The following is a 16,732-nucleotide window of genomic DNA, read 5'->3' as shown; positions in this document are numbered from 1 at the left end:
AAATACAACAAAGATATCTTTTCTGTTCAAAATTATTGAAGATGCTTTCTCCTATCAAATAAAATAATGACTACTCATTACGGGAAAGCTCCATTAACTTAGGAATACCCTACTTCCCTACTTAGTTATCAGAGGATCAATTTCACAGACCTGCCTTTCCTACAATGGCACTAAAATGGCACCAGCTGGATAAGATAAACATAACAATGGAACATTCACACCTTGGGGGATTAAAAGTTTTCTGTTTGTCACCCGAGTTTGTCCGGCAAGGACCCGGGTTTCAGGTATCATGCAAGTTAATACAGTCTTTACCTAGTGTGCGGCCTTTAATGCACAGTTTTTGGCTCAAAACTATCAAATTATATAAACGTAATTCATTCATCCGTACATGTACCACAGCATTATATTTAAGTCAAATATTAGCCAAATTACAGTGATTGCATTGCACACAATTTGTATATTAAGGAAATAATGGCAAATGTATGCAGATCCATCTTACATGAATGAAATTATCATACTCCAGATGAAAAACACTGTTTCTGACATGCCACCTTATATTTTGCGTTTCCAGGTTTCTTTTCAATTGATAGCACGACTGGTCTGATAAAGGTGGCAAGCAGTCTAGACCGTGAAATCGTCGACTCTGTGCACATGCTTTTAGTAGCCCATGACCGCACCGTGGATCCGAAGTCTGCGACTGCAAATTTAACGATCACTATTGATGATGTCAATGATAACGCTCCTGAGCTGCCGCCGCAGGGGACGGCGGTTATATCCCAGGTAATTGATGAGATAGAAGTATGATAGTATCTTCCTAAATATTTCGTACTTTCTTCCTGAGACAGTTTCGATCCTTTTTGTCATTCATCGTTCTTTATTTTTATAGGATTCCATGCCAGGGTCTTTCGTCACAACTATCAATGCCACGGATGCCGACTTCGGTCCTAACACAGAATGTTCCTTCAGTTTCCTTGGAGAAGCTAAAGTCGATAGGGTCAAGGTTGAACAACCGAATGATCTCTTTGCAATTGATGATTTCAGCGGTAACATTACAACGAAGGATGCTCTCTATAGGATTGTCGGAGCTTCAACTGTGTCAATTGAGGTAGTCTTCTACTATTTATGATTACTAAATTACCCAACGGTACCCTGTCTTTCAAAATATCTATCTGTCTGTTCATCTCCTTGCCTTTCCATCCGGGACCTCTGTTTCACTGTCGTCCTGTTGTAGCGTCCATTGCACACATAGGGAAACGAGAATTGCAGAAAATCTATTTGTCTTTAATTCCAGTTACTGGTGATAGCAGAAAACCGACAACCATTGGTTGCTACCAGTTCACAAAATTGGAGAGGTCTTGCAGTAACCTGGCTGACAATCCTGTTTACATTTGATTACACACCGGTTTGTGGTCAAGGTAAGTGACGAGATCTAAGCTTACTCGCCAATTTCACTAACTGTTCACTGTGAACGGCCACCACAGCTGATTATCAGCTATGGGTCAGTGGTAACATCAACCAGATATAGGCGAGTGTTTTCCCGTGGTTGCAATTTTACGCGTGGCTCATTTGAGTGAGATCTCACATGATTGATGTTTTTTCTCGCATTTTAAGGACCTAAGTGAGGTTCAGCTATTTTATACTTTATCAAAATTCATCTATCTGTCGGAAGTTGTAGTTCTCGAATCGCTCAATCACAGCAGTTGAAATTTCCTGGGGTTGCTCCAGTGAGTTTTGTTGTTGTTGGGTTTTTTGGTTGTTGTTTTTTTCGGGGGGGGGGGGGTTAGTTTTGTTTGTCCTTTTGTAACAGGGGGTCTCAAAAAGTATTTTTAAGTACAACACTTAAGTTCAGAACGAAAATCTGTCGCTTGAGGGCGCTCCTTACTCGATGGCCTCTGCGTCTTCACTGTAAAACCCAAGTAAATCAAAATACTGCTGTATTTAAGAAATGAACGTTTACTCTAAGAAGAAAAATTAAGTTTTCACACCCCCCAAAAAAACGATGAAAACTTTATTTACTCTATGGGCTTCAAAATGAACCGCCACAAGAGGTAAACCAATGAAGTATGTATTATAAACGTCACCAGGCCTTTTCTCTTCAGATCGCCATTTCCGTGACGGGTATACCGAAATGTGTGAACAGATCACATGATATGATGTTTTTATCTGACACAAAAGTCTCGTAAAAGTTACGCTGCCTAATTACAGCCAGCGGGTGTGTTCGTTTCTCCAGGAAAATGCTGATGTTATCGGAAGTGACTAAAGTTTAAAGTGAAAACTTGTACACTGAACAGGAAATAAATTGACTGAATGATCGTGGTGTTGATTACATAACAGAACACAACGAATTGAAGATACTGTCCTTAAGGTTCATTCTATACGTTAATATGGATTCGAGAAATTGGGTAGATCAGAAAGGAACTTTTCTTGTTATTTTCAATGGAGCACGATTTCTCAAAGAGCAAAATTTGGCGAAATCATGCGTGGTGTTTTAAGTTGCGGGGCAACGTTCACGGTCGGCCCTGAGGGGTTTAAGTAACTCAAGGGTAGGTCAGAGTTACCGGAAAGATATACTTAATTTTGGCCGGATTCTCATTGAAAGGCAAATAATGAAACCTAACTCTGCTTACGCAAACTACATTGTCAATTTTTCTTACCGATAATTACCTGTGTTGGTATCTCACAAACCAATCAAAGATGTGTACCAAGTATCTATTCCTGAGGACACTTCTCCTGGAACGCTGCTGAACATCTCCTTGGAAGAAAATTTTAATTCCTTGAAGCCCATTCCAGCCTTGACTTATGCTATCACAAGTGGAAACGATCGGGTATGTATATACATGTGCAAAATCGCAAGATAATATCCGTGGTGCGAGTCTCTTGACGATTAATTAGAACTTGTAATTGCTTCGAACAACTTTATAGCATCATTGGAATTTCACAAAATTGTGCGTAAGGTAGATCTGTCTCCACATATGTGTATCTCTTCTCATTCAAACAGATGCAAAGGAAAACAGGTGAATTCCTTTGAAGATTGGCTGTTGGGGCCTGCAGCGTATGCTGTTTTTATCACATCATTCTATTTGTCACAATTTGATGCATACAAATTCCGCCAGCACTTTGGTAACCGCGTACATTTTTTTGCTTTTCCCAGAATTCATTTGGAATAATCGGAGACTCCGTTGTTGATATTCAAGTTCAGAATGTCCTTGACGTTCGTACTTACAACTTGACGATCAGTGTCAGCACACCGGATCCACTCCATGGCAAAGGGTAAGCGTTTAAGAATTTTCTATGACATGCGCATTGCCGCACTAATAAATTGACCATTTCAAAAAGCAGCTTAGCAGTTTACTCTGCTACGTAACAACAATCCAAAGATACAGCCCGATTTGTCATAGATGTAATAATAAGACATATCTGCGAGCTTCAAAATGTTTAAGTGAATTAAAATTCTGTGTCGGTATTAACATCCAGGACGAAGTAAGCTTAGCGGTCAGTTATTTTGTTAACAATGAAAATTGCCACCGTGACTTTTGCTTCGGTAACAACCTAAGTCAGTGACGTTTACGCCTTATGTACACAACTCAAGAGTACTGAAAATGTGACAAGTTATGGATACGCGCACTTCCATAATACTGGGTTTATGAAAATGCGACAAAATAAAACTACGCAACACTTGCAGGTAGAGATGTCTTTCACCTCTCTGGTGACACGTAATATCGGACTCGTTCACTTTGTCAAGCCGGCCTTCGATGTGTCTTGTATGATCGTATATTTGTTCTCATATTCCCCTCTTTTCTTTAGCACATGTTTTGTCGTTGTTGAGGTTTTCCAAGTTGTAACTGCACCACCTTCTTCAACGACGCTTCCTTCAGGTAAGATATTGTATATGTCCTCATGTCGATATTCTTATTACCATTACAAGACAAGTCATTTTGTTCGTAAACTTGCAAATTTGCCATGGTGCATGAGGTTGTAGAACACATGATGAATTCCTGGTAATCGGTTCTGCTAAGATAGCATATGTTATGTAAGATAACATATTGCATATTTAGACCTGTACATGGCTATCAAGAATGCCTGGAATACTTGTATGAAGTCACTGAAAATAATGACGATGCATAAAAATATCTAAATTTACCCCTTTGCTGAATGCTGGTTTTATTTATGATTTATACAAAATAAACATTTCCCATTCCGACTTCCTTTTCGATGACAAAGAAATGTTGCCACTTCGTGTTAAAGGGAAAGCTGCTATGCAAGGCATCAGCGATTAAGATTTCGTAACAAAAGCTTGCAAAACGTCTTAGTGCAACAGCCTAAATGCAGCGTTAGTTGTACACTGAACTTGATTTTTGGGTAGACACCAAAATGTTTCGCTGAATGCTTAGTCTTCCCTGGCAGCAAGCGGGGTTTAGGCTGTGTGCAGTTGACAGCATTTCAAAGTTTTTCAGTTGTCCAGCAACACAAACAACTTTTCATTTTAAATAGCTTGAAAAAATTGACTTTGTTCCCTTCAGGGAAATACCGTTACAAATAAGTAATTTTATGAAATTATGACGTATTACTATTTGGTGAACAATTCACAGGAAGAGATAACGATCTGTCTAGTGTTGCACTGGTCGCCATCATTGCCTTGTCAGCGGTATCAACTCTTTTATTCTTACTGGTCATCTTAGTAGCAACCATCTACAGGGGGAAAAAGTGAGTTCGATGGTTGTCCTTTTTTGTCAACATTGTTTAAGTAACTGTTGTTGTTGTGCAAATGACACCGATCAACTACAGAGACTAGCAACTTTAGCTTCCCATTGTATGACCCTGAGAAAGGCTATTGAAATGTTAAATATGTTTGCCCAAATTTTAATATTCTTGTCTGCAAGAATTTATATGAGCATTGCTATTATATGGGTTGATGACCTTGACATAATGATTAAAGACCTATAGACAGTTGTTGTTGTGACGACGAGGACATTGGTGGCGAACAATGATAACGACAACGCGACCGCGATAATGACGTTGGCTTGACTACTTTGTATGAACTATTTCCAACAGAATGGAAGAAAACATAACGATACATTTTCGATCAGACGTACCAATGAACGAGAAATGGTTTTGGTCTGTAAAATTTCGTCCCTCAATATCGATTGAGATACCGACTATGTTTACATTTTCATTCTTACAGCGCCTCTCTGCGTGCCAGTCTAAAGGCATCTGGCCTGATGCCAACCAAGCCAAAGAAGTCGAAAAAGGTAATAATAATAATAAATAATATAATAACAAGGCAGTATTGCTGAAGGCAATGAGTACTTGGGCCTTGATAGGGTAATTTTGAGGACAATATATACTACTATTCAAATATGGTCTTGAATTTCCTCCTGTCAATGAGGCATTTGATTAACTGGTTATTAAACGAAGCAATGGCATGACAACGGCAAAATATGTCTAGCAACTTTTGTGGAGTTTGAGGCAGGGGTTCTTTATTTATAGCGGGAATTGCTTAAACTCCTTAAATATTCAAATTACAGCAAATTTCTTTTGTTCTCGATGGTAGATGTCTAATATTTAGATGGGCATATTTAGATTTCTACCCTATAGTTATCCCTATATACCAAAAATCGGACATCCAGCTCTATTGGCTTGCTCAGAATTAGATATGCGCATAATTAATGAGGTACAATATGTGGTGTCATAAGGTGTCCCATCATACCATTTATGAAGGGTGTAGCACTTGTGGTTACTGAGTTGTGGACAAATATATATATTTGAGGTCAAAGGTCATCGAGGTCACGTGACATTTTGTCAAAATAATTGTATTGCTAAGTTATTCCTATATACCAAAAATCAGACCTCTAGCTCTATTGGCGCGCTCAAAATTATATATGCGCATAATTAATGAGGTACAATATGTGGTGTCATAAGGTGTCTTATCATACCAAATATGAAGGATGTAGCACTTGTGGTTACTGAGTTGTGGACAAATATGTATATTTGAGGTCAAAGGTCATTGAGGTCACGTGAAGTTTTGTCAAACAAATTATATTGTTAACTTATCCCTATATACCAGAAATCAGACCTCTTGCTCTATTGGCTCGCTCACAATTAGATATGCACATAATTAATGGGGTACAGTATGTGGCATCATAAGGTGTCCCATCATACCAAATATGAAAGGTTTAGCACTTGTGGTTACTGAGTTATGGACAATAATGTATATTTGAGGTCAAAGGTCACCAAGGTCACATGATATTTTGTCAAAATGTCTGAGATATCTGTGTGAACCGATGGACTCACTGATGGACTCACGGACGGATATGAGCCAATCTATAAGCCCCCTGGACTTTATCCGTGGGGACAAAAAAACTGTCACTGCATCCTTTAGGCAATATGAATACGATGAGAAACTAAATTTTTTTTTCTTGGCATCATACATGCGAGTCTATGGAGAACTGCCTTATACATGGGAGTCTATGGAGGTGTAAACTAAAAAGTCCTCTAACACGGCCAAATTTGATAGCAGTGTGAAACAAATCGACGTGCATCTGTATGGGGTTGGGTACTAGGCGTGAACGGACGGACGGACGCACGGACATGACCAAACCTATAAGTCCCCTCGGACTTCGTCCATGGTGATTAAACACAACGGAACAGTTATTACAGCTACACCGGCGCATATCCAGAGCCCCGTACGGTCTGCCGCCGTCGCTTGAAAACAATCTCATGCACCCGGCCATATGGGCAGCTGGCCGGATGCATGACTTCCCGGAGAAGGCGAGCTGTCACATTCAAGCTCAGGATTATTTGTCGATCAAATTTCAGTAAATTTACCTTACCTAGATGAAATTTTGTCTATAGGCTGAAATTTCGCCGAAGTTTGACAAAATTACATCGATTTTTCAGGTTCATATGCGACATTTTTGAGTTTTGAGTGCAGACAGAAATAAGTTTTGAGGCAACATGGCTGCGACCCATGTTGACCCCTAGCCCTGCGTACGATGCTGTGTGCTACAGCTAACACACAGCATCGTACGCAGGGCCAGCGAGAGAGTTGCCGACATCGACGGTTATTTACGAGAAGTGAATAAAGACTGTCATTTTTGGAAGCGATCGAGTAGCTGAGGTAGGCTGGGATACGACTTGGGCCCAAGAACTCTGAATTTCGGCAGTAATTTGGCTTTTTACGTCAAGTCCCAAAATGGATTTGAAGTCACCGACCCAACGTACGGGTCTTTGCAGGGCTGTGGTGAGCGGGGCGGTTAGCTGTAGCGGAACACACAGCATCGTACGCAGGGCTAGTTGACCCCCAAGTGAAAATGTGTTCGCGATCAAATCTTCCTATATTTTTCTCAGAATTTTCAACAAAATCATTGCTTCTTGCATCTTTTGTAAAATATAAAATACTAAAATAAAACTGCGATGTGCCATGTCTCCAGATTTCTAAAATATCGTTCGTTGGCCGTTCGACGCAAACTTGTGACGCAGTTGAAATTCAATACTGACCGCCAAATAATCTTAATGAGACGAGATCAGTCTAGACATCCTCCAAATTATCCAACCATTCGCATTGGAGTTCAGCTCGCTTAGAGTATCATAACATTTTTCGGCCTTCTTTTAGATCGACCCTAATATCTCCCATTTAGGAAATAAATACACAAGCTACCTCGACAAAACTTCGTGCACCATCCAAGACCAAACGCACTACAAATCTGTCTTGACGTCATCATCTCCTTACATGGTAATCGGCATACCGTATTTTTTAGCAAAGGGGACACAGAATACGTCGGAGTATTCAGTTTCAAAACGTATTACATTGTGTGATGTTGTCAAAAAAAGTCATGTTACTGCAGTGGTATAAATTACAAAACACAAAAGTTCAAATCAGTTTATTTTGGACTGGCTTTACCCAACATTTCATATTGTTTCTTATGCCAGATTTGACTACGTGCTTACTAGCGACCCCTTTTCATGCAAATTTTGTGTCAAATGATGTGTTCCCCTGGAAAAAACAAACGTACGATTTCTAAATGAAGGAGGCGAAATTTGCCCTCAAGACTCGAAACCACCCCTTTATGGGGTGTACCTAGCTATTTTTAACGAGCTTCTCGAATCTGCAGCTCTATTTCGAAATGATGGTCTGGTTTTCTCAGCTCAAGGATAAGTGTTCTCCATCGCTGTGGGCATTACTATTCCCAACCGGGGGTACAGTTTCCAGTCGTAATGTTTTTCATTGTGTCCGGGATATAAAACCTTTCCTTTCTCTTTGATTAACACTAATCCACATCTTGTCAGTGATTAAACATGTTTCAAGTTTAAATGTTAAATTCTGGTCTCGAGCCCTCCTGTTCGACCAAACCGAAATTACCCCTCCCACTTTGGCTCGTCCAGTGGGTGTAGCAAGGGTCGTGCCATCGCCTAGTAAACGGAGGGTGCATTAATTGTTGCATTTCGATGCACATTTTTATTATATTCAGAAGATTTTGTGGCAAAAACTCAGATAGAGAAGCATTTATATTCACATCTCACTTATTCAAGACTGGCTGAGAGCAGCACTTCCATTCAGTTAACATCATTACGCCATTTATTATGCCAAGAAAGATGAAGCCAATACGTTTTGCTCTCCCTGGTCTCAGCCAGAAATGGTTATACCTTACAGTTTTTTCCCACGGAATGAAAACAAATGTACTTGGGCTGAGGCCCAAGTACAATTAATAAAGTATTATATAGAAATAATAACACGAATAATAATAGGTTCAATTTCCGTGAAAATTTCACCATAAGGGTATTTTGGGTTGAAAAGACCAAATATGATATCGATTTTGATGCCCCATGTTTCCATGGTAACCATTTTAGGTGTTGAAAATTTCAGTTTTTCTAATATCCCATGAAAAGTTACTTTGATTGAATGAAAATTATCTAGTGGGGAGTTCGGGTCAGAGAACACAAATGCCAGACTTATTTTAATGTTTCGCGTTGCCATAGTAACTATTTTGGGATTGAAAATGTTACTTTTTCCCTAATTCCTATTAAAGAACTATTAAATGATGTAAAAAATTGATAATAAGGGGTTTTCTTGTTAGCACACCAAAAAATCACACTCATTTTAATGTGAGATGTTTCCATGGCAACCATTCAGGAGTAACAACACCTTTTTTTCAGAAGTCCCACAGCTTCAATGAACTGTTTTTAGATTTCTATATAATACTTATAGCCCCTAAACTTGTAATAATAATAATAATAATAATAATAATAATAATAATAATAATAATTAGAAGAAGAAGAAGAATGAGAATTGTTTTTCGCTTGTAGGACATGAATTCACACATCGCCAGCATTTGGATATACTGTATAAAGAACGTAGAAATACTCAGTATTTGGTTCCTTAACAAAGGATACCCTCGAGTGACATGTGTAGTGCAACCAATCACAGTAAAATATCAATTAATGAAATAGCTCCCTTTTGACATTTTGTCGGTTACTTTGAAACGACGAAATAATTCTATCCTGCTTTGTAACATATGGCAAGTGTTTGCTCGCTAAATCTCTAAACCTGGGAGGCAAATTGGACGAGTGTTTTTTTCGCTAGTGAAACCATGTCACTTCGGTACACTGCAACTGTACGTCTCTGGATCAGATAATCGGACTGTCGGGGTTTTTATGATGATGATGATATGAAAAAGTAGTAAGTTTCTCAAGGCACTTTTAATACATAAATGTATATTTGAGAGGCCAGTAGCTGTAACTTTTGATGATTTTTTCATTGTTTTTAAATTTCAGTTTCTTGTTCTACTCTTCAAACCAGATACACAGTATTCAGCTTGTCAAGTCAGTCTGTACATTTGTAAACTTGATTGTTATTGTTGACAAGGGAATTCTGGTCCGGACTAGAATTCAAGTTTAACAGTAACGGTGCATTTTGCACGTGTCGATGATGTGTGTAAATATTTATTTTAAATTTCGAAGTCAGTGATGCCCTGGAGGCGGAATATTACAACGATCATATTTCGTGCACGAGGAAAGATAACCGGTCTTAATATCGTTTTTTCAATTCCTTTGGTTTCATTCGCCAGCTCGGCTTCTACGAATGGTTGGTCATGCGGGCAGCTACTAAAAACAAGAAAGGTGCAAAATACAAAGACCAAGACGGTGGAAAAACGTCAGAGATGACGGAACGATACGTGCACAGGCCCTGGTATGCCGGCAACAGGAACACAGATGGTGAGTTGACTGCCGAGTCTGACTACCTCGATGTAGGAGACGTTGAGGGCGCTTACGAGCAGATTCCAGCCGAACAGGATATGGTGTATACAGAGCCAGATAATTACTTAACGATGGCATCTGTCGAAACGTCGACACAGACGAATCCTTTCGGAATATCTGAGTCCGAAATTGGCAGCCCTTCCCGTGACTTCTCCGCGTAGTATCCCGTATATCGATACAAGAGGCAGGACCACTTTCAGTATTACTCACGAGACGAAAAAGCAATACTAAATTGGATGTAGCGAATGTTATTATTGCATTACTAGTATTATTGCATCCTCGGTGCAGGGCAACGAGATATGATCCGAGGAAATTTAATAACTTTAGAAATTGTTCAGGCGCTCTCGCTCAAGATTTTCAACCGCTTGACAATGTTGGTTAATGTCTACTCCCCACGGTGATATTATATCTCAATACAATTTACATTAATTGAATATATTTTTATATACTTCAAGAGTTACAGAATTATGTACCCTCACATTTTATGCCTTCAGACTTGTTTTTATCGTTTTTATCAAGCGTATGATTTTCACTTCTTTCCACTCGATGCTTGTGGTATTTATATCCTAGGAATTCGTTTCTCGTGTAGTCTTCAGCTTGATTTTTGTATACTAGTATTTTTCAGCTATTTACCCTTTATCATCTTTTGTCCACAGGGATATTTTTCACTTTACAGTATAACTTGTTGATAATTTTACTTTTGTTTACCATATTTACCAAATGTGCTCACTAATCGTCTAACCCTAAATCTTCGAGGTACCTTTGAAAGCTGTACTGGGCATGCGCTGCCTTATATCAGCCCGTGGTCTGAATCAGCGCTTAAAGCTCCTTTGGCCGTGCCTCTTGCATTTTGCTTACCAAAAACATCCATAATAATTTTGTATCAGTCAATTGGTCCAAAACTTTGCCCTGCTAGTCACATGACAACTTTTTGTCAAGATGCATATGGTTTAACCAAGAAGTGACAGTCAGTAATAGTAGTGTGCTTTATCGCAAGTGGTACGATAGATGGGTCACGTATCTACAGTATCTAGTCGCTCTGGTGGATGACAGTGGATTTCTTTTGTCCTTTAGAGAGTTTTATATCGATATATTTTACACCAGACCGGCGTAAATATATAGGCTTGATAAATCCTATTCCAAAATCGTGGCTAAAAAAGATTCGTCAATCGGATCTTGTTGAAGATGATGATTACCGAAACGCATTTTAGAAGGGGTCGTGTAAATAGAGTTATACATACTATATTACTTAAGATATTTTCCGATAATAATCCAATGAGATGTATGCAGAAATGGGAACGTCGTTGGTAACTTTGATTCCCAGGTACATTCTGCTCTTCCGTTTATCATAACAAAGGATTGTACTTTGCGTAATGTCCAGTTCAGAATTATTAGTAGAATTCGTACATCATAAAAATTTCTGAAGATCTGAGGGAAGACAAATTCTGAAAAATGTACTTTCTGTGGAAACTTTGAAGAAAGCCTGTTGCATCTATTTCTCGAAGCTGATGTTATTTTAAAGTTATGGAAAGATGTTGAGGTACGCTTACAGGCAAGATGTAATATTGTTATATGTTTTTCTCCCTTTGATATTCTGCTAGGTATGTAAAAACGACCCGCGTCATAACCTCTCAAATGAAGTGTGGAAAGCTCTGAATAACATTTTATTGTTTACAAAGATTTTCAATTGTAGGTTTAAGGGGATATTACCAGATCTGTACGGACTGGTTTCTTTCCATAATAACATTCTTAAGATAGATAATTACCCAGCAAGGTTGATGAGAAACAATACCATTAAAAATACTGGAATATTATTCTCTCAGATTTCTGTGAGCGAATTTTTACTTATATTTTGAGAAGCATATTAAGCATTTTTGCTGATGACAACAAATAAATGGGGAAAAAATGGAACACTCTTTGTTTGACTGGATTATAGCTTACCTACCTATCCATTTATTTCATCAAAAACTTTACCTGCTAGGTGGCTCTATGTCGAAAACACGTCAATTTTATATACGTCAATTTAGACTAAATCTGCAAAGCCAGTTTTTTTAATTTCGAGAGATAAAACGAGAAAAGTCAGCCATTTTGGGAACTTTTTGTCCGCGCCGGCGGAGATTATTTTGTTTGTGTGCCCCAAAACGCCCTCATACGGCCGAGTACTCGCCTCTGCTTCCTTGAGACGGACACCACTTTCTAACACTAACTACTTGTCTCACTTTACACATCCGTAGGAGTATAAACGGATTTTATCACGTATCATTCACATGTCAATCTCAAGTTGAACATGAATTTCTGCATGTCGGAAAACTCAAACTCTGGTAATACAACTTGACTACCATGCAGGAATTTCTACACATCTTGTACAAATTTTACAAGTATTCCCCTTGAACTCGTCTACTTTTCCAAGAACTGGTGAAGCTCATCAATGTTGTCAGACCAGCTAATGCTAGTGGAGCCAGATGGTTGCCTAATCATGAAAGGGATGTGCAAGCTGTGATAAGAAACTACAAAGTGCATATTACATAGTTGGAAGATATCAAAATAAATGGTCGAAAGGAGGGACAAGGCACACTCAGTTCCTAAAAATTCTAAAAAGTGTCAAAATTATGTAATGTTCATCAAAGTCCTGGTAGTTAAGAATAATTTCAGCACTGTGCCCCCCGGTGATCAGACAACCATAGAGATCAAGTAAGATGTATAGCTTAATCTGTCTTGAAGTTATTACAAGAATACACTTCTGAACAGAAACTCGAAGAGAGTATGAAAGAGGATATTTCAGGTTGTCAAAATAAACTGGTATTTTGTGGGGTGACATTTGAGGAAGGGCAAGGTAAACCAATTCGAAATGAAAGTATAACACAAACATCAAAGCAAACAGAAGAGCTGTAAGAGATGCCGAGAAAGCAATCGAATTGATAATACAATGTATTAACAATAGATTTCATGATCTCTCATCTTGTAGATCTTGTAACACTCCTCTGCAATCTCTCCGATTTTCTGTTTATTTGTCTGTCTTTCCTAGTGATTTATTGCATTTTGTGTTGTTCAAAAGGTTAGCACGTCTCAGAGCCTAAACAGCTGAAGGTACTGATGAAATCATAATCGCCTGCTGTTAAAACTTCAAGAAGTCCTCATAAAAAGTGCTATAAATTGTTTTCAAAGAAGCAAAAAACATGCTTGCAGAACTTCTTGCGCTGTTCACATTTCTGGCTTCTGGGAGAGTGAATGCGCTTTGCATATGATAGTATAAGTCACTCAAATCGTATTCTCTGCAGTCTATGCTCAAATCAACCTATATTTTGATCACTATCTGCGCAAAGTATCATCGATACTATTTTCGGACCAAAGACAACCAGTAGACTTCTTGCGGTTTTTTAAAAAACCTACAATCTCCAAAAAGGGAGTTATCTTATTTTGCGATCATCAACTCCTAGCAACCTAGAGTGAGGCAAGTGTGTCAAATTGATATACACCATTTTTACCTCCAAGTTTGAAGGTGATCTTGAATTTGAACTTGAAAAATCACGTAATCAATGCATAACCAGTATTCCGTACTAAATTATCAGGTACTTAATAAAATCATTTTCAAACCTTACCTTAATGCAGATATATTATAGTTTTCTTAATTTTGTGGATGTTCATTATGGTAACATAATTTGATGTTAATAACTAAACGAGGGCCCTGGGGAAGGTCTCTACTGAAGCTTACCAGGCTACCCTCGTTAAACAAAGTTTAACAAAATAAAAAGTAAATAAGCAACTGTGTAATACATGGTACGATCGGGTGGAAAATACACAGCATCCTTGGCCACATATTTGTAAAAATATGACATAAAACTGTTCCAATAAACATTTTCATTCAAAGTAATACATAACAAGGTCCATGGGACATTCGTGATTTACAAATTTACGTAGGACCATCCTGAATCACTGATAGTAAGTGGTGGTACCAGGTGTCCGGAATGGGTAAGCGTACCCTACTAGCATGCTATACCCGTCAGGATTGGTCCCAAAATTGTCTAAATATTGTATAAAATGATACAGGATATGAATCACTGTAATAAGTCAAAGCCGGAAATGCTGTCGCTAATCATTTGAGTGACCGAGGTGTCATATTTGGTCACAATGTCGTCATATCGACCGTAGAACTTTTTGAAAGCCCTAATGAGTCTTTTTGTTATGTATCCCTGTCTCACTAATTTTGATGCCAATAAGCTATGTCTCAGTTGAAAATCAGAGTAGGAATCACAAGTCCTACAATACCTGAGAAGTTGAGACACGTACACACCATAAGCAGGTGCAGACGTAATATTACTTGGCAAGTGGGGATAATTTATGATTTCAAATTCTAATCATCCCTTTTGCCATACAGCTTAGTGTGTAGCCCATTTGTACTCACTAAGGAACATATCAAGATATGAAGCAGAGTTCCTACCCACTGTTGTTTCAGTGATTTCCAACTCACAGGATAAATATGATGTAAGTAATTTGATATGTCTGGATTGTCTAGACTAATCAGATCATCAATATATCTGTGCGTGTTGTTAAAACGCCTTGCAAGTTTTTAGACCCTGCTTTGTAGAGAGATAGGAACTCTGCTTCATATGCATATTTAAATAAGTCAGCAAGAATTAAGGGGTGCACGATTTGTACCCATTGGTATGCCAATAGATTGTTGAAATGTCATACCGCCAAACTTAACAAATATGTTGTCGATTAAGAATTTAAGCATTTTAATAATTTCTTCTTCTGTGTATTTATGCTGGGCATCCATATTGTTACTGAAAGAACCTAACCTATGTTTGATGGTAATGTATTGGTACCTTCTACTGCCATTTTTAAGCAGAAAAGTTTGTTTAACAAGAGATGACAGCCTTGTTTTAAGTTTATCTTGGGGAAATGTGGTGTATAATGTGGAAAAGTCAATTGTTCGGATTGAGCTGAACTTGTTTTTCTTGACTTTTAAATCAAGCAACAATTCCTACGAATTTTTTAGTATCCGCATTTGGTTCAACCCACTTGTTTCATAACTTTTGTCACAATATCGAAAAAGACCATTTTTGATGGCGGTTAAAATTATAGTCAATAATTGTGACAGATGTTTGGTAGCGCTATTGCTTGATACTTCAATAAAACGTTGTTTGTAAGGGTTCTTGTGCAGTTTAGGTATCCAATACAACATAGGCAGTTTTTTGTCCTTCTCTTTCAAAGGAATGCCGAATTCATTGAGCACAGATGAATGGTTTGAAAAAATGTTTTCATCAGTGAGGGAGGAAAGAGTGTAGGTTGTATTACTCTTATCTGAATGAAGGTTTAATTCATCTATTATACACTGGATATAATACAACTACTTTCAGTATTAGACAGCGAAGCTACTGCAGTGAACTACTGCTTACACTAATTAGTTTCAGCTATAGCCAGCAGGCAGATTGGCGTGTAGTGTTTAACTGGGCAGTTTCTGTTACACCCGTGGCCACTATATTGTTGATCAAGGTTATTTGATACAGACAAAGATTCTGCTTGTCCAAAGGCAAAACTAGCTCTGTCTGGGGTTGTAAATGAGAGTTTACGATTGGCACCCTGTGTTCAAGGTTAAGATACAATGTAACATTATCATGCACTGGTCCATTTACAAATCTTGTTTACTTCAACTTCCTAAGACAAACTGCCTGCGTGGTACATACAATGTTGTCGACTTTCCAAGCTGGCTATAGCTGAAACTAATCGGTGTGAGTAGTTTTATTGCAGTTCACTGCAGTGGCTTCGCTGTCTAATACTGAAATTGGTTGTAATTCCTACAGACAAATGTAATGTTGTTTGAAGCTTTGTCTGCAGGAACTACAACATATTCTTTGTGTAAAGCATCGACGCATGCTTTGACAGATGGGTAATCAAATACTGAGGAAGTATTTACATCTTTACTGTGAGAACGGAAATGTGAAATACGTGATTTTAATTTATCTCTGACTTTGCTCAGCCAGTCAGAGAGGCATTCCACATCACCTGCCTCAACTGCAGTCCAATGTCTTGCATATTTTTCGGCAGCATCCATTATAATTAAAGCTGCAAGCAGCGTTGGCGGGGCCCAAGCGGTGAACATGGTTGAAAAATCTTGCAAGAATGATATTATGTGCAAAATTCGAGCTTGAAAAAGTAGGATTTTGAACATCATCTAATAGTTACTGTACGTTTCACTTGGAATTTAATATTTCACGGAAAATCAAATATGGCGGCCAAACCACGAGACCGATCAAAACCTATTTCACAAACTTGAAACACATCACTTTAAAGATGGTATATGCAAAATTTCAGTCATTCTATGTTTGTTCGGGAGAAGAAGATTTTTAAAGATTAAATCACGATTTCGAAAAATCCAATATGGCGGCCAAACCACGTGACCGATCAAAAGGCCTTTCGCAAACTTGAAAGAGATCACACTAAAGATGTTTCATGTCAAATTTCAATCGAATCTGTG

The 16,732-nt window shown here is 38.3% G+C and overlaps 1 protein-coding gene across 1 annotated transcript in view; it reads left to right on the top strand.

Annotated features, from left to right (window-relative positions):
- Window positions 1-12,165, top strand: part of LOC139119363 (cadherin-23-like) — a 95,878-nt gene extending 83,713 nt beyond the window's left edge. The window contains exons 29-37 of the mRNA XM_070683151.1: window positions 572-780; window positions 887-1,105; window positions 1,292-1,415; window positions 2,695-2,825; window positions 3,152-3,270; window positions 3,805-3,875; window positions 4,590-4,704; window positions 5,183-5,249; window positions 10,065-12,165. Coding sequence (XP_070539252.1) covers window positions 572-780; window positions 887-1,105; window positions 1,292-1,415; window positions 2,695-2,825; window positions 3,152-3,270; window positions 3,805-3,875; window positions 4,590-4,704; window positions 5,183-5,249; window positions 10,065-10,415 — 1,406 coding nt within the window. The 3' untranslated portion in view covers window positions 10,416-12,165. The remainder of the gene's footprint in view (window positions 1-571; window positions 781-886; window positions 1,106-1,291; window positions 1,416-2,694; window positions 2,826-3,151; window positions 3,271-3,804; window positions 3,876-4,589; window positions 4,705-5,182; window positions 5,250-10,064) is intronic.
- Window positions 12,166-16,732: the final 4,567 nt, after the last annotated feature.

This window comes from Ptychodera flava, chromosome 19 (genome assembly GCF_041260155.1).
Source record: "Ptychodera flava strain L36383 chromosome 19, AS_Pfla_20210202, whole genome shotgun sequence".
In the NCBI taxonomy this organism is placed as follows: domain Eukaryota; kingdom Metazoa; phylum Hemichordata; class Enteropneusta; family Ptychoderidae; genus Ptychodera; species Ptychodera flava.
Note: the sequence above shows the minus strand (reverse complement) of the source record. Positions and strands in the feature narration are given on the sequence as shown.